Here is a 21,209-nt window from a genome sequence, read left to right as displayed (position 1 = left end):
GTCACGGGTGCACCTCAGCCACGCTCAAGGTACTAAATGATATCATAACCGCCATCCATAAAAGACAGTACTGTGCAGCCGTCTTCATCAACCTGGCCAAGGCTTTCGACTCTGTTAATCACCGTATTCTTATCGGCAGACTCAATAGCCTTGGTTTTTCTAACGACTGCCTCGCCTGGTTCACCAACTACTTTGCAGACAGAGTTCAGTGTGTCAAATCGGAGGGCATGTTGTCCGGACCTCTGGCAGTCTCTATGGGGGTACCACAGGGTTCAATTCTCGGGCCGACTCTTTTCTCTGTATATATCAATGATGTCGCTCTTGCTGTGGGCGATTCCCTGATCCACCTCTACGCAGACGACACCATTCTGTATACTTCTGGCCCTTCCTTGGACACTGTGCTAACTAACCTCCAAACGAGCTTCAATGCCATACAACACTCCTTCCATGGCCTCCAACTGCTCTTAAACGCTAGTAAAACCAAATGCATGCTTTTCAACCGTTCGCTGCCCGCACCCGCCCGCCCGACTAGCATCACCACCCTGGACGGTTCCGACCTAGAATATGTGGACAACTACAAATACCTAGGTGTCTGGTTAGACTGTAAACTCTCCTTCCAAACTCATATTAAACATCTCCAATCCAAAATCAAATCTAGAATCGGCTTTCTATTTCGCAACAAAGCCTTCTTCACTCACGCCGCCAAACTTACTCTAGTAAAACTGACTATCCTACCGATCCTCGACTTCGGCGATGTCATCTACAAAATAGCTTCCAATACTCTACTCAGAAAACTGGATGCAGTCTATCACAGTGCCATCTGTTTTGTTACCAAATCACCTTATACCACCCACCACTGCGACCTGTATGCTCTAGTCGGCTGGCCCTCACTACATATTTGTCGCCAGACCCACTGGCTCCAGGTCATCTATAAGTCTATGCTTGGTAAAGCTCCACCTTATCTCAGTTCACTGGTCACGATAACAACACTCACCCGTAGCACACGTTCCAGCAGGTATATCTCACTGATCATCCCCAAAGCCAACACCTCATTTGGCCGCCTTTCCTTCCAGTTCTCTGCTGCCAGTGAATGGAACGAATTGCAAAAATTGCTGAAGTTGGAGACTTTTATTTCCCTCACCAACTTTAAACATCAGCTATCTGAGCAGCTAACCGATCGCTGCAGCTGTACATAGTCCATCTGTAAATTGCCCACCTGTCACGTCCTGACCCTTGTAAGATGTCATTTTCCATAGAAGAGTGGCCAGGGCGTGACAGGGGGGTGTTTTGGGTGTGTTTTTGGGTTTCTGTTTCATTGTGGGGTTTCTAGATTTCTATTTCTATGTTTCCTTTTCTATGCGTTGGCCAGGTATGGTTTCCAATCAGAGGCAGCTGTCTATCGTTGTCTCTGATTGGAAGCCATACTTAGGTAGCCTGTTTTCCATGTGTGGGTGTGGGTTGTTTATTTTGACTAGTGTTTGCCTCTGCTCTGCGTTATGGCTTTTGTTGTTCTGGTTATTTAAAGTGGTTGGTGTATTGCATTTAGTTTCACGATGAATAAAATGATGTGGAACTACGAACACGCTGCGTTTTGGTCCGATCCTTCAGAAAGCCGTGACAGAACAACCCACCAAAAAAGGACCAAGCAGTGTGGGAGGAAGTATCTGGAAATCCTGGATGGGAAAGGACCCTGGAGTCAGGCTGGGGAGTATCGTCGCCCGAGGGAGGAAATAGAAGAAGCAAAGAGGGAGCGACGATACTATGAGGCGCTATATCCTCCAAGAGGCAAGGTGGAGAGGCAGCCCCAAAAACATTTTTTGGGGGGCATACGGGGAGTTTGTCGATGTCAGGGGGGAGCCCTGATCTTACTTCCCGGGCTTATCGGAGAGAGCCGTGGAGTAAACCGGAGCCAGTCAGGGAGTCAAGCGCGGAGCTCGACGCAAGATTCCGGAGAGAGGTACTGGCGGAAAGGGCACTGCGAAGCGGGAGTGCTGAGGGGAGAGCAATGGGTTATGGTGTGATGCGCACTATATCGCCCATACGCACTCACAGCCCGGTGCGGTCGGTGCAAGCTCCTCACCGGTGTAGGGCGAAGATGGTCATTGAGCCAGGAAGGAGTAGGCCTGCTCAGCATGCCCGGTCTCCAGTTCGCCTCCATTGTCCGGTACATCCTGTGCCTCCTTCCCGCACTCGCCCTGAGGTGCGTGCTACCAGTCTGGCGCCACCTAGGCCAGTTCCACGCATCAGACCTCCAGTGCGCATGCCCAGTCCGAAGTGTCCTGTTCCTGCTCCCTGCACTGGTCCTGAGGTGCGCGTCACCAGTCTGGCGCCACCTAGGCCAGTTCCACGCACCAGACCTCCAGCGACGCTCCCCAGTCCGGAGCTTCCAGCGACGCTCCCCAGTCTGGAGCCTCCAGCGGCGGCCCGCAGCCCGGAGCCTTCAGCGGCGGCCCGCAGCCCGGATCCTCCAGCGGCTGCCTGCATCCCAGATCCTCCAGCAGCGGCCTGCAGCCCAGATCCTCCAGCGGCGGTTTACAGCACAGAGCTTCCGGTAATGATCTACAGTCTGATTTCTCCGATAATGATCCACAGGTTGGTGTTACGGAAGTGGAGGGATCTGCGGGCGGAACGGAGGTTAGACTTTTGTCACCCTCCCTACCCTTGGTTGTTTTGTTGGGTTTTGTTTGGGTGCAGTCGGGGTCTGCACCTTTGGGGGGGGGGGGGGGGGGGGTACTGTCACGTCCTGACCCTTGTAAGAGGTCATTTTCCATAGTAGAGTGGTCAGGGCGTGACAGGGGGGTGTTTTGGGTGTGTTTTTGAGTTTCTGTTTCATTGTGGGTTTCTGTTTCATTGTACGGCTTTTGTTGTTTGGGTTATTTAAAGTGGTTGGTGTATTGCATTTAGTTTCACGATTAATAAAAAGATGTGGAACTACGAACATGCTGCGTTTTGGTCCAATCCTTCAGAAAGCCGTGAAACCACCCAATCTACCTACCTCATCCCCATACTGTTTTTATCTTATTTACTTTTCTGCTCTTTTGCACACCAGTATCCCTACATGCACATCATCATATGTTCATTTATCACTCCAGTGTTAATCTGCTAAATTGTAACTATTCGCTCCTACGGCCTATTTATTGCCTACCTCCTCATGCCTTTTGCACACACTGTATATAGACCTTCTTTTTTCTACTGTATCATTGACTTATTTATTGTGTTATTGGCTTGTTTATTGTTTACTCCATGTGTAACTCTGTGTTGTTGTCTGTGTCACACTGCTTTGCTTTATCTTGGCCAGGTCGCAGTTGTAAATGAGAACTTGTTCTCAACCTGCATACCTGGTTAAATAAAGGTGAAATATATATATTTATATATATATATTTAAACTGCTCAGCCTCCAACCGCAAGAGCTACAGAGGTTAATGTGTACTGCCCAGTACATCACGGGGGCCAAGCTTCCTGCCACTATACCAGGCCTCTATACCAGTCGGTGTCAGAGTAAGGCCCTAATAATTGCCAAAGATTTCAGCCACCCTAGTCATAGACTGTTCTCTCTGCTACCACACGGCAAGTGGCACCTGAGCGCCAAGTCTAGGTCCAAAAGGCTTCTTACCAGCTTTTACACCCAAGCCATGACTGCTGAACAGCTAATGAAATGGCTACCCAGACTATTTGCATTAAACCCCCCCCCCCCCCCCCCCTTTTTTTACACTGCTGCTACTCGCTGTTTATTGTCTATGATTAGTCACTTTACCTCTACCTACATGTACATATTACCTCAATTATCTGATTAACCTGTACCGCATTGTTATTTTATTGTTGCTCTTTTCTTTCTTTTTTTGTAAATGTTTCCTTAACTCTTTTCTTAACTGCATTGTTAGGCTTGTAAGTAAGCATTTCAAGATACGGTTGTATTCGGGGTATGTAACAAATAACTTTTGATTTAGCCTATAGCACATTTTCTATATTATTGAGTTAGGATTGGGTGGCCTCAGATTTTAACTTAATCAATCATCACATATAGTCGGACGTTTCAGATGGGTTATTAGCAGTTGCTGCCGGTTGCGGGTTAACAAACAGCTGACCACTAGCGCACACACCAACCACACACACACACATGCATGCAAACACACATGTGGAAGCACAAATGCATGAAAGTATGCAAGCATGGACACATCCACTAACACATCCTACTGTCATCATACCCATTGTGAACAATAGGTGTAAGGTTTAAAAGGAAATACTTTTCTTGTCCTCTTCTTTTTCCTCTGATGGAGGTTTTGACAAATGTTACTCTAAGCAGCATGTCTTACTGAAATATGTTCACTTACTGTAAATTGCATTTAAAATGTTTGTCTTTAGCCTACTATAAGCCTACTAAATCTGGGTCAAACAAACCTGGGGTAGTGCAGTGGGCAAAATATTTATTTTTTAATCTGCAAAGAACATCAGGAAATATCGGATCATGTTCTTATAGGATTAGGCTACATAGATCCCATAGCTAAGTAATATGGCCCACAGATTGTTATAAAGCAGAAGGCAATACCAGGTTGAAAGTATTTTTTATGTGAGTTGTAAGAGCATAGTGATGCATGCAACTGCCCGACAAATATTGAAAATGCGCTGTAGGCTTCAGTCAGACAGCAGAACGATTTTTTGACAGGGGGTGAAGGATAATTTTTTACCTGATTTTGATATGTTTCTGCTTAAAATTTCCAACATTTTGGTAGGCTATTTGTTAATCAACTCGCCTATAATTAGATACATGCAGCTTCTCTTCTGTCATTATATATTTCCCTAGAATACTAAACAAACCCTTGCTTCAGTGGAGTTCAAATAGGTAAAGTTTGTTCTGTCATCTCTGCTTCTTTCGCCGAGCAAAGACATTTGGGGACCGGGGAGAAAATCTGATGTTTAACAACAAAAAAAAAACGGGAAAGATTTTCTGTGCAAAATGTCCAAATGACATCAGTTTGACCGGTTGTAAGGACATAGAAAGCTGTGAGAACGACCCAACATGTTTCTGATAAGATTTCAGTTGGGCTTGGATACATATTTTATGTGGTTGTATTAATTTACTATCAACTAATGATGCTGATAAAGATAACACCTCTACAGATGGCATCTTAACTTTGCATTAGCATTCTCTCAAGATGCTGAAATAAATAAGTCCAATTTCTCTCCTGTTCCCGAGTCAACATTTTGCCTACATTTGGTGTATCAATTTACTGCAAGAAATCCTTAATTGTGATGGACTTAATATTAAGACTATGTTCGAGGTTATAGACTTACAGTCAGTGTCCAGATTTCAGTTTCCATTTAACTAATCTGCATAGTAGACTACGGTTGAAGTGCCATAGGTGCATTTGAACCAAATCTTTCTCAAACATTATTTTTCTGGCCCTCCCTTCTCTTTATTTGTAACTCTCTATTTTGCAGCTTTTCTCTTATCGAATTAAACTCCGACATTGTCGTTATTGCTTCCAACATTAACTTTTTCTCCCCATTCCCAAAAGCATTTGGTGATCGGCATATTTGGCGCGCATACAGTAAGGCCCTAAAGTTTAGGCTTATGCACTAATGCCAGAAAGGCTAAATTTAGTTTTATTTCATTATTTTAGACTATCAATATAAATTACACAAGAATGATACATGTATGATACATTTATGGTTTTCTAAAGTGTTGTTTTATCTTTATTCAACCCGCCCGCCACCCAACTGCCCTTCATCCACACAATATTTCATGACCCTAAACCCGTCGGACTGTAGCTTATGATGGATGAAATAATGGTTACATTTCAACGGTCCTATTGGTCTCATCATTGATTGGTGTAGTTGTGCGGCCTATACAGGCGCAACGTGCCTCCTGACGTTCTGGCGTGCTAGGGGTTAAATTGGGAGGTAGAAGGAGCCCTGTGCACTGTAGGGGAGTCGCCAATTCACCACATAGCGGCGCGTTCTGGGGCACATCTTAGCGGAAAACATCTGATTCCAACACGTCTCTGAAAAAGCGGTGTTTGATTCAACCTTCATAGAGGATAGGAGACGTGTCTACCGGTTTAGATAGCGTTCGAATAACATTCAGAACACCGGAAGACAAACCTCGAATATGAAGAATTCTGTCTGGAGCGCTTGTTAACGGTACGTGACATCCAGATTCTTTCGCATCCACACATTCACAGGCAGGGAAGGCTATTTGTGTTTCGCTGTCACGGAATGCTTCACTTTAAAATAGAAAGTCATACATTTGGAATTATATTTTACATGCTGGATCAAACAAATCCAAGGAGCCCCCATGATTTTTCCATTAGATCCAGCTGTGCGCGCTATGCACACGTCGCTAAGGTAATGGTTTAGTGCTAGGTAATTGTGGGAGGTCGCTATTTTAGCTTTCTGAAAATATACTTCGACTGAGTAACAGATCGCTTTTTTTTCAGGACTACTTGTTGAATATTATATTTAAACTACGTTAAAATCATGTTTTTGGGGACCTAAGATGTTTATCTGTTAAACAAGGCCGTCTTCATGGGCCTACCAAACGGGTTATCATAGTCTATTTTGCATTGCGCAACCATATTTATCCTTATACTTCTTTTCAAAGCTGGATATTTGCGTGTATATGAAATGCCATAGATAATTAGTCATATACTTCCAGCATTTGTTAGTATCGCTAGTAGACAGTTGTCTGGCGATGTCGGAATGTAGTCTTTGTAGCCTTGGCCACTGTCTGTATCCACAGTGGGTCTAGGCTGCAGTTGTGGTATTTCACCATCCTATTGAGTGTCTGATTCATGCCCTGATCTCCTCCAGATGTGCCGAATAGAACTTCACTTTTCTTTCTAATGAAGCAACGCAACGCCCAGGATTGGGACATCACTCTCCGTTTTTGCAGCCATTCTGTTGACTTAGTGTAAATATTTTCTTTAAAAAAAAGTATTAGTGTGTATGGCTTCAGCCTAGCTAGTTGAAGATGCCCGAAGAATGCAAAAGATGGTAGATGTTCTTGATGTAGCTTAACCATCCAATGTTTGGAAAGTTGGACCCCTGGCAGGTTTAAAATGCCTAATTACAAATAACCATGCTGCTGGCTAGTCCTTCTCTCACCTTTCTAAAGCTGTGGCATTGAGTATTTGCTCAGGAGGTGCCAATGGTTTTTGTCTGTTCTTAGATGGGGGGCAGTCTCTTCCTGCAGTTACTGTCAGGTTAGTTAGTCATGCTGACATTGAAGTTGTTTTAATTAGCTTTTTTCTGAAGTTGCTGACACAGCCTCTTTATTAGGGCAAAGTCACTGGGGCTGTCAGTCCATGGTAGTTACTGAACAGCTAGCATCATGTGCCTAACGTAACCACCACCCGAAAGGTAGTTCAGCCTTTCAACCCTGGCTGACAGTATCCCAATAACCCTCTTCTTGCCCATTACTTGGCCTTTTGACTTGACACACACACACACACAAACACTGTGGTGTGTTGTGATCCACAGATGACCCAATCAGTCATGTGGTGCTAACTGGGATCTGATTGGTTATCTAGTCAGTAATTTGGTTTGGGAAAGGAAACCCTTTCTGCTTGTTATCTGATAACTTATCGGCTATTAGGAACATAATTGTTTCCTCTGTGATAGCGGCCCGGTAAACACACATGTAAAGTGTGAGAAGATTTACACTCGGTGACCGATAGGCCCAAAGGTTACGTTTGTCTTAAAGTGGGGGATGTAATCAAACCCTGTCTCCAGCTATCATATGATGACTGGAAAACTATTCTGGTAATTTTCGTAGACCTTGAATGCACTTTGGTGTGTTCAAGGTCTACGGAAAAAAATCTGCTCTCATAGCAGAAATGAAGACATGACCGTTTTATTGTCTTAGTGCTGTCGCTCTTGTGATGCAAGCCATATAATACAAATGATTGCTGGCAATGTGAGATTTGGCTGTGGTTTCAAGTGTGCGTGCGATTTATAAACTTGATTTGCAAGAAGATATTAGATGCTTCAACATTTGCCACCGTAGCTCTGCAAAGCATGTCATCTGACTTTCACATGCTGAAATTAGTTTGGTTTAGAAGAGCTGCATACTTCTCTAATGGAAGTTTGTAAGTGTTTATTATATCACTGATTTAGATGGTTAAAGGTGATATTGACGCACAGGCCTAATGCACTAAATGTTCCCAAGAGCTTATTTCCTATCTTAATACAATATGGACTCATCCAATCGCTTGAGGACAACTGTGACTGAGGACAGTCATTATACAATAATTTCATCTGAGGCTTTTCACCCTACTGAGTCTAGACAAAGAAATGTGGACTGGGCTGGTTATGCATCCCCTGTAGTGGCTGGAACAGTGCTGAACAGGACAAAGTGACAAATATTCAAGCCAGTGCGGTTCAGGTTGGCACAGTAGTGTGAAAAAGGGTACTAAAGGAGCTGCCTTGACTATCGTTTAAACATCTTCCAGTCTCCCACTGTAGTTTTAATGTTGACGTGTTTACCAGTCATCAGAGGGGAATTAGGCAGAGCTGGACTCTACCTGACAAGTCAAGTTAATGTTAACTACTCTGTGCACTGGTTTTACAAGAGCTTGTGGACTGTCAGCTTTGTACTTGTTTTCAGGAAATGGACTGTTTGTTTTTATGAGTAACCCCCCCCCCCCCCCCCCCCCAGACTGACCCTGAGAGAGGACTACAAGAGGCCTCTATGTGGAGTGGCGGGAATTTAACTGGAGCTGTGTCATACATGAGGTTCTTGGAAATGTTTTCTCGAAGCTCCGCGAGTAAGCGGGCGAGCAGTAGCCCAAGACTGCCGCGCAGAGGAAACATCAGCCCACGGAGAGAAGCACAAGACTGAACTTCACTTAACTTTCTAGAGTTTTCACTGTTAACGCTATCAACGTTTCCCTTCACTGTGGCAATTGTGATCAAATCAACAGCCACTTTCAATGTAACTATGCAAGAGAATTTGTTGTAGGCAGAACACATCGGCGTAGGATACTATTGCACTGACATGCACAACTCAGCCCGTACTCTACACAGACCTGCGCGGCATAACATTTACATTTTAGTCATTTAGCAAACGCTCTTATCCAGAGCAACTTACAGGAGCAATTAGGTTTAAGTGCCTTGCTCAACCAATAAGAGCTGTAAAAAGCCTAAATGCAAATAGATCATTGCCATGATGCTTGTTTTGAGATCCAAGCGAGGCTGGCATGTAGCCATGTGTGCTCATTTTGTTCATATCCTTTGTTAGTTGGTGAGTTATTCGCCCAGTTATAGCTCATTTGTAGTCAGCAATAGGGGAGCGATTGCTTCCTACAAGAGCACAAAACGTGTACATTTCTTGACATCTTTGAAAAGCAAGTCTGGTCAAGGGCTTTTTATTTATTTTTGTATTTTGAGACGGGCTTGAACACCACACGTTGGCTTCTACTGTAGGCTGAATGATAGAACAGCTATTTCCATGTTAAAATGTTATGGGATGCATTTTCTCCATTGTTTTGATGGTAGGCCACTCTGGTAGGCCTACATTGTGACGAAATAGCCACAGTAGCCTAATTGGCAAAAGTTATATCTGGAAGTTACCTCAGCAGACCTGAAATTTGCTCAGTGCTGAAAAATTGAGGCAACATTGGTTCTTGACCTTGTATGTCTCATTATTCCTGAGTTACTCTATTTTGCAGAAATGGAGTTTAGCAGGCCTATATCCTCGATCCTGCCTCAATCACATTCTTGGACATTACTATACATTGTCAATCCTTTGCACTGTAGTCTGTTTCTCACCTTTTTTACAGTTTTAGACTACAGTTGCTGAGGGTGGGTTACACGCTCGACTGTCATGTTGTCCTTAGCTGTGTGTTATGAGAGTACTGGAGCGTATGGCCTGGTTTTAAACACCAACCAGGTAGCGTAAGATTAACTTAATTTAATAGCTCAACCTTTGTTCACTCCCAACCTTTGCTCTCCTCTGCCATCGTCAGTCAAGGCTAATTTCCAGTAGCGAGGTGATCTACGCAGCATCTGCAAGTGCCCCTGAAGGTATGTGTTATATGAAAATAAATGCTTAGCGTTTAGCTGCTGAAATCAACCAGTGGTAGTTTAATGTGCTGTTGTAGTGTTTCTCTTGCTCTCTCTCAGAAAGAAGCCATTTTGTTCCCTAATCCAGCTGAGTGTTGATGGTTCCAGAGCTCTGTCTGTTGGCAGTCAAGTCTCCTCTTGCAGTTTACTGGTCGGCCACTGACTTTCTTTTTTGCTGTAGGCTACTCTGTCTGTGCTCGGTTTCTGTCTTTGTTTGTCATGAAGGGCCTAGTTACAGCTGTGATAGTCATAATGAACTGTGGCTATAGCTGTTAATAGCAAATGTTGTCTCCTACCATAACCAGAGGAGCAAGTTGCACACGGATGGACAGTGTGGTGGTACCCAGCTGTCCTTTAGCCTCAGGTAGGGTGACCCAAGCTGAGTGTGACTTTCTAAGAAGCTGTCACTACGTTCTCTAAAACCAGAATGGCTGAGTGTTCCTTTAATATGTCTTGATGTTCCATGGCTCGCTCTGCCTCTTACTGTCTTCACTTTACTGAAAGAGGAGCAATGTCAATCACAATGGATTATACTCAAGCATATTTTCCTGAAGCACAGTGCATTGCAAAAGTATTCATCCCCCTTGGTGTTTTTCCTATTTGTTGCATTACAACCTGTAATTTAAATGGCTTTTTATTAGGATTGTATGTAATGGATATACACAAAATAGTCCAAGTTGTTTGAAGTGAAATAAAAAAAAATATATGTAAAAGTGGTGCGTGCATATGTATTCACCCCCTTTGAAGAGCAAGGAGCTCGCCAAACAGGTCAGGGACAAAGTTGTGAAGTACAGCGCAGGGTTGGGTTATTAAAAAATATCCGAAACTTTGAACATCCCACGGAGCACTATTTAAAAAAAAAAAAAAAAAAAAAAAAAAAATATGGCACCACAACAAACCTGCCAAGACAGGGCCACCCACCAAAACTCATGGACCAGAAAAGGAGGGTATTAATCAGAGGCAGAGGCCAATGAGAACCCTGAAGGAGCTGCAAAGCTCCACAGTGGAGATTGGCGTATCTGTCCATAGGACCAGTTTAAGCCGTACACTCCACAGAGCTGGGCTTTACAGAAGAGGCCAGAAAAAAAGCCATTGCTAAAATAAAAAAAATAAGCAAACATGTTTGGTGTTTGCCAAAAGGCATGTGGGAGACTCCACAAACATATGGAAGAAGGTACTCTGGTCAGATGAGACTACAATTTAGCTTTTTGGCCATCAAGGAAAATGCTATGTCTGGTGCAAACCCAACACCTCTCATCACCCCGAGAATACCATCCCCACAGTGAAGTGTGGTGGCAGCATCATGCTGTGGGGATGTTTTTCATCGGCAGGGACTAGGAAACTGGTTAGAATTGAAGGAATGATGGATGTCGCTTAATACAGGGAAATTCTTGAGGGAAGCCTGTTTCAGTCTTCCAGAGATTTGAGACTGGGATGGAGGTTCACCTTCCAGCAGGACAGACTCTCAGTATACTGCTAAAGCAACATTCGAGTGGTTTAAGGGGAAACGTTTAAATGTCTTGGAATGGCCTTGTCAAATCCCAGACCTCAATCCAATTGAGAATCTGGTATGACTTAAAGATAGCTGTACACCAGCGGAACCCATCCAACTTGAAGGAGCTGGAGCAGTTATGCCTTGAAGAATGGGCAAAAACCCCAGTGGCTAGATGTGCCAAGCTTATAGACATACCCCAAGAGACTTGCAGCTGTAATTGCTGAATAGTTTTCTGTATTGTCTTGTTTTTCATAAAATACATTTTGCTTCTTCAAAGTGGTAGGCATGTTGTGTAAATCAAATGATACAAACCCCCCCCCCCAAATATCTGTTTTAATTCCACGTTGTAAGGCAACAAAATAGGAAAAATGCCAAGGTGGTTGAATACTTTCTCAAGCCACTGTAGGTTACATGGAACAGCTTTAATTTGAACACCCAGCCTCTCATCCTAAGATCTTTGACAGCCTAGAGTTGGACTGGACAGGGCCTCTGCCCTATGTGAATCACATGACCGACAGGATACTGTTCAAAAGAGGAAGTGTGTGTGTGTCCCTGACTAGTTGTGCAGCTGTTTCTGATGTTCTCCAGGTGTTCCTTTCTCGCACTTTGTCTTAATTAAAGACCCCACAGAGTTTAATCACCTCCCATCCCTACATGCATGGCTATCAATGGGTTACAGCAAGGCTACAATATGGGTCAAAATGATGTGTGGTTAGTAAGAACGAGGTACTGGGTCATGGCTCCTCATTGTGGATCATTATAGGGATATTACTTTTTACGATGCTCACACAACCTTTAAGGGGACAATTTCAGGTAGCAGAAGCTGTTAATCTTTAAAATGTTTGGAGCTGTAATGTCTTTGTTCTGTTATCATTCTTTTATCACAATGTTTTTGTAAACAAGTTAATGTTGTGATGTGAAATTTAATTTTCCAAAAGCTTAAATTGTCCAGTGTTTCCTGATTTCTATGAAATATGATCTATAATTAGTAATGAGTGAAATACTTTTCTTTCTGAAAAAATTGTAATTAAAGATGTACTATGCAGAAATCGCCCTGCCATTTCCCGGTTGTTTAAATTCTAGTTAGCTTTTTTAGGTTTGGGACAAAACAAGCAAGTATTGTGTAGAGGATCATTGTACCATCTAAACCACTGAAATATTTTCCGTAACTGAAAATGTAGTATTTAAAGCTGGTTTAAGACTCAAATTAAACTTTAGAACGGGAAGCATAGAAATAGCGCACATGGAACAGATCTACCACTTCTTAGACACACTTTCAATGAGTGGCAGATCTGACACTTCAATGTGAATATTGCCGCTTTAATATGTTAAAGCAGTTTTTCTGTGTCGGAATGGTGTGGCCATATGCCGGTCATTAAAAATATGAATGCGATTAGACTGCTGATATTACATTTGTCATTTTATGCTTTGACCCATATGAGTCAACAACATTGTTTGGGTACGAGTTAACAGAATATTAACTTTAAAAAAGTGACTTTCACTGGACAGTTGCTTTAACATCGGCGTGTAGTTGCATTATATTTCTCACTCCATCTCCCCCTCCCTCCTACAGGCACATAACGGAGCATGTGCTACTGCTGAGCCTCTTTGCTGAGTTGACCCCCTGGCCTGAACAAGGAGCTGCCGTCTGATTTGGTTTACCTGTCCTGACTCCAGTAAGGCTAGCCCCTATCCCCACCATGTCTACTGAAGTGGAGAGCGTTGCACCCGTGGTCCCGGCTGCCCCCTCCAGCACCCCCGCCTCCACAACCAGCCCTCCCACCACACCCTCCACAGCACCAGCCAAGACCCCCTTTAAGAAAGAGAAGAAGAAAGGTACTATATGCAAGGGGCCTCTCCCTCTTTCCCCACATGGGATTTGGTGTTATGGGACGGGACATACTCTGTCTGAGTTGTCAGACTTGACCTTTGGTCTAGTTTTACATCTTGCTTTCCATGCGTCTTGTGGTGTGATGGTTGAGGCTACGTCATGAATTATAGATGGAATTCTCAACCAGACAAAGTGACAATCGATTCAATGAATCACTTTTCTCTCCTTCCCTTCGCCCAGCTTCAGAGAAGACTGATGAGTACCTGCTGTCAAGGTTCCAGGGTGATGGTGTGCGGTACAAGGCCAAGCTGATCGGCATCGACTATGTCCCAGAGGCCCGAGGGGACAAGATGAGCCAGGACTCCATGATGAAACTCAAGGTACCAGATATTAGGATGCAGACGCTACAGTACACGTTAGTAAAGAGCAAACTGAATGTGAATTTTGTTAGTCTGTTTTCTATGGTAATTTCTCTCTGGGTGTGCATATGGGGGTGGGCTGTGTGTTAGTATGTCATTGTGTTGTGTGGTTTTTGCAGGGCATGGCAATAGCTTCTCGGTCCCAGGGCAAACACAAGCAAAGGATCTGGGTCAACATATCCATGTCGGGCATCAAGATCATTGATGAGAAAACAGGGGTGAGGACAACTGTTTGACTTTCTAATCCACAGTTCATCCCTCTGTTCCTCTTTCTAAATCATGTCTCAGTGGCTGGGGAGTATCAACTTTTCCTACCAACCTTTACAACTACAATTCCTATAATAGAGAAATTTTCACAAGGTAAACACAGGACATGATCTCAGTCGAGTAGATTCCATGTTGGCCTAAATGCAAGTGTTTATATTATTAGGTTATTGAAAACTGATTTTAAAAACAGTTTTCTCTCCTCTCCCTCTCAGGTGATAGAACACGAGCACATGGTGAATAAGATCTCATTCATTGCCAGAGACGTAACGGATAACAGGGCCTTCGGCTACGTGTGTGGGGCCGAGGGACAGCACCAGTTCTTCGCCATAAAGACTGGCCAGCAGGTAAGATGCACGGGGACACGCGCAGATTGTTGCAAGTAGTTGATTGTCTGACTGTTTTTCCATTCAACTCCTCTCCATATAGGCAGAGCCCCTGGTCATTGACCTAAAGGATTTATTCCAGGTAATCTTCAACATGAAGAAGAAGTCCGAGGCCTCACAGAAGGTAAATAACTAGGGTGGGGTTTGTGTTCAGAGTTTTTCAGTAGGGCATACCATAGAAAAACATATTTTCAACAGAAAAGTACAATTTGTATTGTATGTACTGGTAGTACAGCCCTGTTTCCATTTTTTTTTGTCTCCCTACTGAACATGACCCAGGTATTTATAAAAATTTAAAAAAAGAAATTGGTGGGGGGGTGCTGCTGATGACTGGACAGAGGTCATGTGACTGAAGTTTGTAGTCAACACTGCTTTCATTGCAATACCAATGAGATGACTCATCGCATTCAATAAGTAAATGGAGAACATATTACATTCCTCCAATGGGAATATTCACCATGTTTCTCCTCTATCTTTTCAGGGTGGGAGTAATAATGCAGTAGCTGAGGTAAGAGCCAACATACACAGGCAAACTATAAGCTTCATCTGCAACGTACTGCATACTTGACCTCCTACTGCTGTGTTTTCATTTACAGAATGGCGGCGATGCCTTGCTCAGTATCGATGGCCAGGCTGGCACTGCCAAAGTAAGTGTTTTAAAGACATTGGAATCGTACATGTAATCGAGTGCAAAGTGGATGCAGAAGAGGATTCTCCAGGCACAAGTGTCTACTAGTAGATGTTCTGTGGTGTTGAGTCTCACTTCATGATACATCCAGTATATATTTTAAGATGCTTAAAAATGGATATGTTTTTGTTTAGGAGGTGCAACAGCTGGATTTGTTTGGCGACATGTCCACCCCTCCAGACATCCATTCTCCTACAGTAAGTCAGCCTGCTGTTGGGTTCACTGGATGTGCACCCATTATGGGAATATTTATTTCTGGGAATGTACTCATAATGTGAAAAGGCCTAAGTGTTAGAGCTGGGGGAAATTCTCATAAGACTTTACACATGGATGGGGCCAATGGTTGGCAATTATGTTATATGCCATGCTTATCTTTGAAGTGAACTTTTTGGACAGAACGGACAACAACAAATGACCTTGCTGGTATTTTAAATATTAGAGGCGTTTTGCACCCTTTCCTATTCCTAACAAGGATCTTTTCCCCCAATTGTATAATCAGGTGGCTTTGACTACTCAAGTTCTGGTAAAGTTCCTCAGGTGCTAGCTAGCTCAGTCTTGCCCTTGGCCATAGATGTTTTGTTCTGCGTTGTGGATGTATCCCAGTCTTTTGCCCCAAACCATAGCTTAACTGTAACTTCACCCCTTAAACCAATCACACCATCTCATGTCGCACAGGGCTCTCAAACTCAACTCTGTAAAGGTCTGTCTGTAATAAGTGTGTTTATTAACTTGAGGTAGTTTTGATGGATTACGACGGTCAAATCCTGGCTCCATCTTAAATGACGACGCAGTCCAAATAATGCTTGTAATCCCTTAGACACAAAGGCGGGTGCCTTGACAAAGCACATTCCTACAGTTGAGTTTCTGAATCCTGTTTAATTGTTTGTTTAGCTGTCACCACTGTTGCTTTATCAATCAAACCGTCTTCTCATGTCATTTGTTATTCATTAAGCTGTGTTAACAGTTACTTCTCTCTTTCAGCGCAACAGATTTTTATTTTTTTCTCTCTCCCTCTCGTTCCCTCCCTTGATAACCAGGAGACTAATGATATCCTATTGCTGGATCTGTCTGCTGAGGTTGACAGCAATCAGAACTGTATAAAGGGAAATCCCTTCACTTCCTGTACACCAAACCCTTGGGGCACCCCCCAGACAGAGAACCCCTTCTCATCCACGTTTGGCTTCTTTCCAACCCCAGACACTGACCCTTTCGGCAATGACCCCCTTGCCCAATCAGCACCCCCCCGTTCTCTGATCTCAGCCCCCTCCACCAATCACAACCAAGAAAGCTCTGTTCACTTCTTGGGTAGGCCAATCAGGAACGGTGTTGGTCTTAACGAAGACTCTGACAACTTCGGTCAGCAGTTGAGCGGGTTGTCCAATAAGAACATGATCCTGGCTCTCAATAATGGCCAGTGGCCACTAGGGGGAGTGATGACAGAAGAGAGCAGGGTCCCTGTTCCTGTCCAGAATGGTTTGGGACTTGTGCACTCACCACAGAACCCCTTTCTTGACATTTCTGGGAAAAGCCCACTCCTTTGTAATGGCGTGATGTTTGATCCACAACCCCCTGCCCCTGTGGGTCCTAGCAAGGATGGTTCGGTTGTGATAAGCCCCCCTCCACAGAGCACTAAGGCTGGACGAGGTCGGAGGAGTGCCAAGGTGAAGCTCCATCGAGGTCCTATGATGTTGCTGCATGTCTGAGAATGAGTCTGTCTGCACACCACCTCCCCAAACCACAATTGGTTTTCTAACAACAACCCCCTTTCACAGCACTGAGATACCATGCTGGCATATTCTATTCCTACAGGCCAACGGGTAGCATTGCACTGTGTTTTGTCTTTCCCAACATGGTTTTGGTACAAGGATATTAGGGTTGGTGTTTTTGTCTCTGGGGATACAACTGGAACTGGTATGGGTTTCTAACGTAACTGCATGTGGTGTTGCTCACATGGCTTCTCTAACCTGCTTGTCCCTGGAGATTAACAACCTCTCTGCTTGACTGTAACCGCTATGTTTATCTCCTGTTGCTATCTATTTATATGTTCCTTGTCTTAACATTCATGCTTCAGTGAGGTGTGGAGGTAAGTGTTGGTGTTTGTCTTAAGTATTATTAGAAATGTTTTTTTAAAAGATTATCATAATGTGAGTACAGTAGAAGTATAGTTTTTCAAATGCATTATCATCCATATAAACCTTGTCATTAATTCAGTGCTCACTACAGTTTTCCCTTGTTAACTGGCCCTCAATGCATAATCAATTGTTCAATATCCCTGTAGTAAATTTGGTTTCCTTATTTGCGGTTTGACCACCAGTCTCCTCCTGCCGATGACCTGTTTGGGACCGACCCATATGCTGCTCTCAGTCAGCCTGACTGCTCATCTGCCTCTGACCTCTTCAACAGTCCGACCACCACCTCTCCCATAGCAGCTCTGGGTAAGACTAGTGGCGTCATTGGCTCCAAATCGTGAGAACCCATGTTGTGTTAAAGCAAAACAATTTGCTAGTTTAAATCGGCATTGGCGCAAATCATGCTTTAGCTATGCTGCTTTTGAGGCAATCTAGATGGCGTTTGAAGTTCTGCTCAGTCTACCTACTGTACCCAAACCTAAATGAAAGTCAACTCATCACCCTCTTCTCTCCCCTGTTCTTCCTCTGTTCTCCAGGAGCATTGCAGTTGGGTCCCCCTTCAGTCACCATTCATGGGACAGCCACATCACAGTGGGGAGTCCCAGGACCTTCCATGTTCACCATGCCAGGAGGGGTAACACTCCACAACCCCCAGACCCCCTTCCCCCAGCCATCTGCCTTCGGTGCCCTTCCCATACCACCGGCCCCCTGGGGCCAGCAGGCTCCATCCCCATATGGGGCCCAGCCGGTCACCCAGGCTTGGGGACAGCCTGCTCCTGCAGGGCCCATGGTTGCACCTGGCTGGGGCCAGCCTCCCATGGCTAACCCCTTCCAACCCGGCCCTTATGCCATGATGGGAGGCCCTCCACAGGGTATGCCACAAGGTCCACCCCGGCCCCCACCCCGGCCCCCAGTCAAGGAGGCCCCAGCTATGGTAGAACCCAGTGCCTTCACGGCTCTGGACCCCCTGGGAGGGGAGAAGGAGAAGAAGACTGGGAAGGACATGTTCAAGGACTTCCAGATTGCTAAACCTCCAGCCATCCCGGCCAGGAAGGGGGAGCAGGCTCCTGGATCCGCCCCCAGCACTAATGGGGATGGTGCATTTGCCCAGTACTTCTCCAGCAAAGTGGGCATGCTCCAGGAGTTTGCGGATCACGACGACTTTGAAATTCAGAGTCAGATTTCAGCGGTTGCCAATGGTAATGGCGGTTATTTGGAATTTCAAAATCCTATCAAATCTATAGATTTATCATCTAGCCCCAGCAAATATCAAGTCTAAGTTAAATGAAAATGTACTTGTCAAATGCGCCAAATACAACGGGTGTAGACCTTAGTGTGTAATGCTTGCTTAGAGCCATTTCCAACGATGCATTTTGTTTTAAATGGTCTGGTACCGTTTGCCGGACGGTAGCAGTGAAGTCTATGGCTTGGGTTACAGGACGTTTTGATGTACAGTACCAGTCAGAAGTTTGGACACCTACTCATTCAAGGTTTTTTCTTTATTTTTACTATTTTCTACATTGTAGAATAATAGTGAAGACAAACTAGGAAACAACACATGGAATCATGTAGTAAGCAAAAAGTATTAAAGAAATATATTTAAGATTCTTCAAAGTAGCCACCCTTTGCCTTGACAGCTTTGCATTCTCTCGACCAGATTCACCTGGAATGCTTTTCCAACAGTCTTGAAGGAGTTCCCACATGCTGAGCACTTGCTGGCTGCTTTTCCTTCACCCTGTGGTCCAACTCATCACAATCACCCAACCTCAACCCAATTTGGGAGGCTAGGTCATCTGATGCAGCACCAATCACTCTTCTTATTCAAATAGCCCTTACACAGCCTGGAGGTGTTTTGGGTCATTGTCCTGTTTAAAACAAATGATAGTCCCACTAAGCGCAAACCAGATGGGATGGTGTATTGCTGCTGACAGATTTCCACGTCTAATGTCCATTGCTCGTGTTGCTTGGCCCAAGCAAGTCTTCTTATTGGTGTCCTTTAGTAGTTTCTTTGCAGCAATTTGACCATGAAGGCCTGAATAACGCAGTCTCCTCTGAACAGTTGATATTGAAATGTGGCTGTTACTTGAATTCTGAAGCAATTATTTGGGCTGAAATTTCTGAGGCTGGTAACTATAATGAACTTATCCTCTGCAGCAGAGGTGACTGAGTCTTCCTTTCCTGCGTTTGATGGTTTTTGCGACTGCACTTGAAGAAACTTTAAAAGTTCTTGACATTTTCCGGATTGACTGACCTTCATGTCTTCAAGTAATGATTGACTGTCGTTTCTCTTTTCTTATTTGATCTGTTCTTGCCATAATATGGACTTGGTCTTTTACCAAATAGGGCTATCTTCTGTTTACCACCCCTACCAATTGATTGGCTCAAAAGCGTTAAGAAGGAAGGATAGAAATTCCACAGATTACCTCTTAACAAGGCACACCTGTCAATTGAAATGCATTCCAGATGACTACCTCATGAAGCTGGTTGAGAGAGTGCAAAGCTGTCATCAAGGAAAAGGGTGGCTACTTAGAAGAATCTCAAATATAAAATATATTTTGAAAAAACACTTCACTTTTATTTACTACATGATTCCAAATGTGTTATTTCATAGTTTTGATATCTTCACAATTATTCTATAATTTGTAAAAATAGAAACCCATGAATTGTCTAAACTTTTGACTGGTATTGTATCTGTGAAATGTATTTATTTTTAATCCACCTGATTTCTTTTCCTGTCTTTAGACTCACCCAAACCGGCCCCACGGCAAGCTGCTCCCATGTCTTCTGCAGCGGCCCCCGTTCCAGGGCTCCTGGATGCCTTTGCCCCAAATCCATCCCCAGGCCTGGCTCCAGCAACAGGTCTCAACCAGAGCCTATTTGATGATGCATTTGGCACGGCAACTCCTAATGCCTTTGGAGCACCACTCCTAGCAATGGTATGGAAACGGACTCGTATCACAATGAATCCTATCAAACTCCACTCAATTGATGATAACGTACTGCTTTGTATCAATTTTTACGACAGAACACTCCTGTTGCCCAGACCACTGGCAGCTCGGATCCCTTCGGAGACCCCTTTGGAAACCCCTTTGCCTAAGTGACATCCTGCCCATCAGTTCCAGATAATAAGCAGCAAAGCTCTACGACCAAATAAGATCTTCAGAACCAGCTACTACAACAAGCGCTAGACAATCTACATGATTGTGTCTTTTAGCCCCTTCCCTGATGCACACAAAGTAACTCCTCACCTGCCTTTTTTGATGTCAGTTACTTAGCTTCACCCAAACCACCTTCACTTTAAAGATGCACTCTAGAAATGTGTAACTTTTCCTGATGAAAAACAATATCCTATATATAAATACAGAAATGTGTACACTTAAAGGGGGGAAAAAAAGGTTTTCAGCAACAACAAAAAAGTGACTAAGTAAATTAGGTGATGAATGAGCTGGAGGACTTTAATGTATGCCTTGCCCAATCAGTAGTAGTAGTTTTTGTTTCTGTTCCCAAATCACTTAGCTTTTCAGTGCCACTGAATGAAATGTATTGTAATGAAATTATTCTCGTAAGGGAGGAACATGGATGGAAGGCCCTGCAAATACTCTAATGTTTATTAAACGCAAATTTCTTTCATTGTGGTCTTTGTCTGTCGTGTCTTGGATATTATTCTTCTCAGGGAAATATTGTTAAGGGGGTTATTACTGTATCCCTACACCTTAGCATGCTAAAACAGGGTAACATTCATGTGTGTTTTATTATAGGCCACTCAAACAAGTTTTCATAGACATGTACTTGTGTGGGGTGCAATGTTTCATTCCACCTATGAAATAACATTTACCAACAGTTACTGAGTTGTATAAGTGGACCTGGATCTTCAGAATCTAAAACTGAGAAAAGGCTGAATTTATTGATGTGCAATTTTGGTTGCTAATACATAC

At 43.9% G+C, this 21,209-nt stretch overlaps 1 protein-coding gene across 4 annotated transcripts; it reads left to right on the top strand.

Annotated features, from left to right (window-relative positions):
• The first annotated feature begins 5,888 nt into the window (after positions 1–5,888).
• LOC100194848 (disabled homolog 2 (Drosophila)) lies at positions 5,889–20,904 on the top strand. 4 transcript variants are annotated; one of them, XM_014124416.3, is made up of 15 exons: positions 5,912–6,141; positions 9,966–10,023; positions 13,131–13,393; positions 13,629–13,768; positions 13,927–14,025; positions 14,287–14,418; positions 14,501–14,581; positions 14,939–14,965; positions 15,054–15,104; positions 15,280–15,342; positions 16,183–16,806; positions 17,460–17,580; positions 17,811–18,473; positions 20,017–20,210; positions 20,300–20,904. In XM_014124416.3, the coding sequence occupies exons 3-15, from the start codon at positions 13,258–13,260 to the stop codon at positions 20,369–20,371; spliced, it is 2,403 nt and encodes an 800-aa protein (XP_013979891.3). In that variant the 5' UTR covers positions 5,912–6,141; positions 9,966–10,023; positions 13,131–13,257; the 3' UTR covers positions 20,372–20,904.
• The last annotated feature ends 305 nt before the right edge of the window (positions 20,905–21,209 follow it).

Source organism: Salmo salar, chromosome 01, assembly GCF_965601325.2.
Source record: "Salmo salar chromosome 01, fSalSal1, whole genome shotgun sequence".
Classification (NCBI taxonomy): domain Eukaryota; kingdom Metazoa; phylum Chordata; class Actinopteri; order Salmoniformes; family Salmonidae; genus Salmo; species Salmo salar.
Note: the sequence above shows the minus strand (reverse complement) of the source record. Positions and strands in the feature narration are given on the sequence as shown.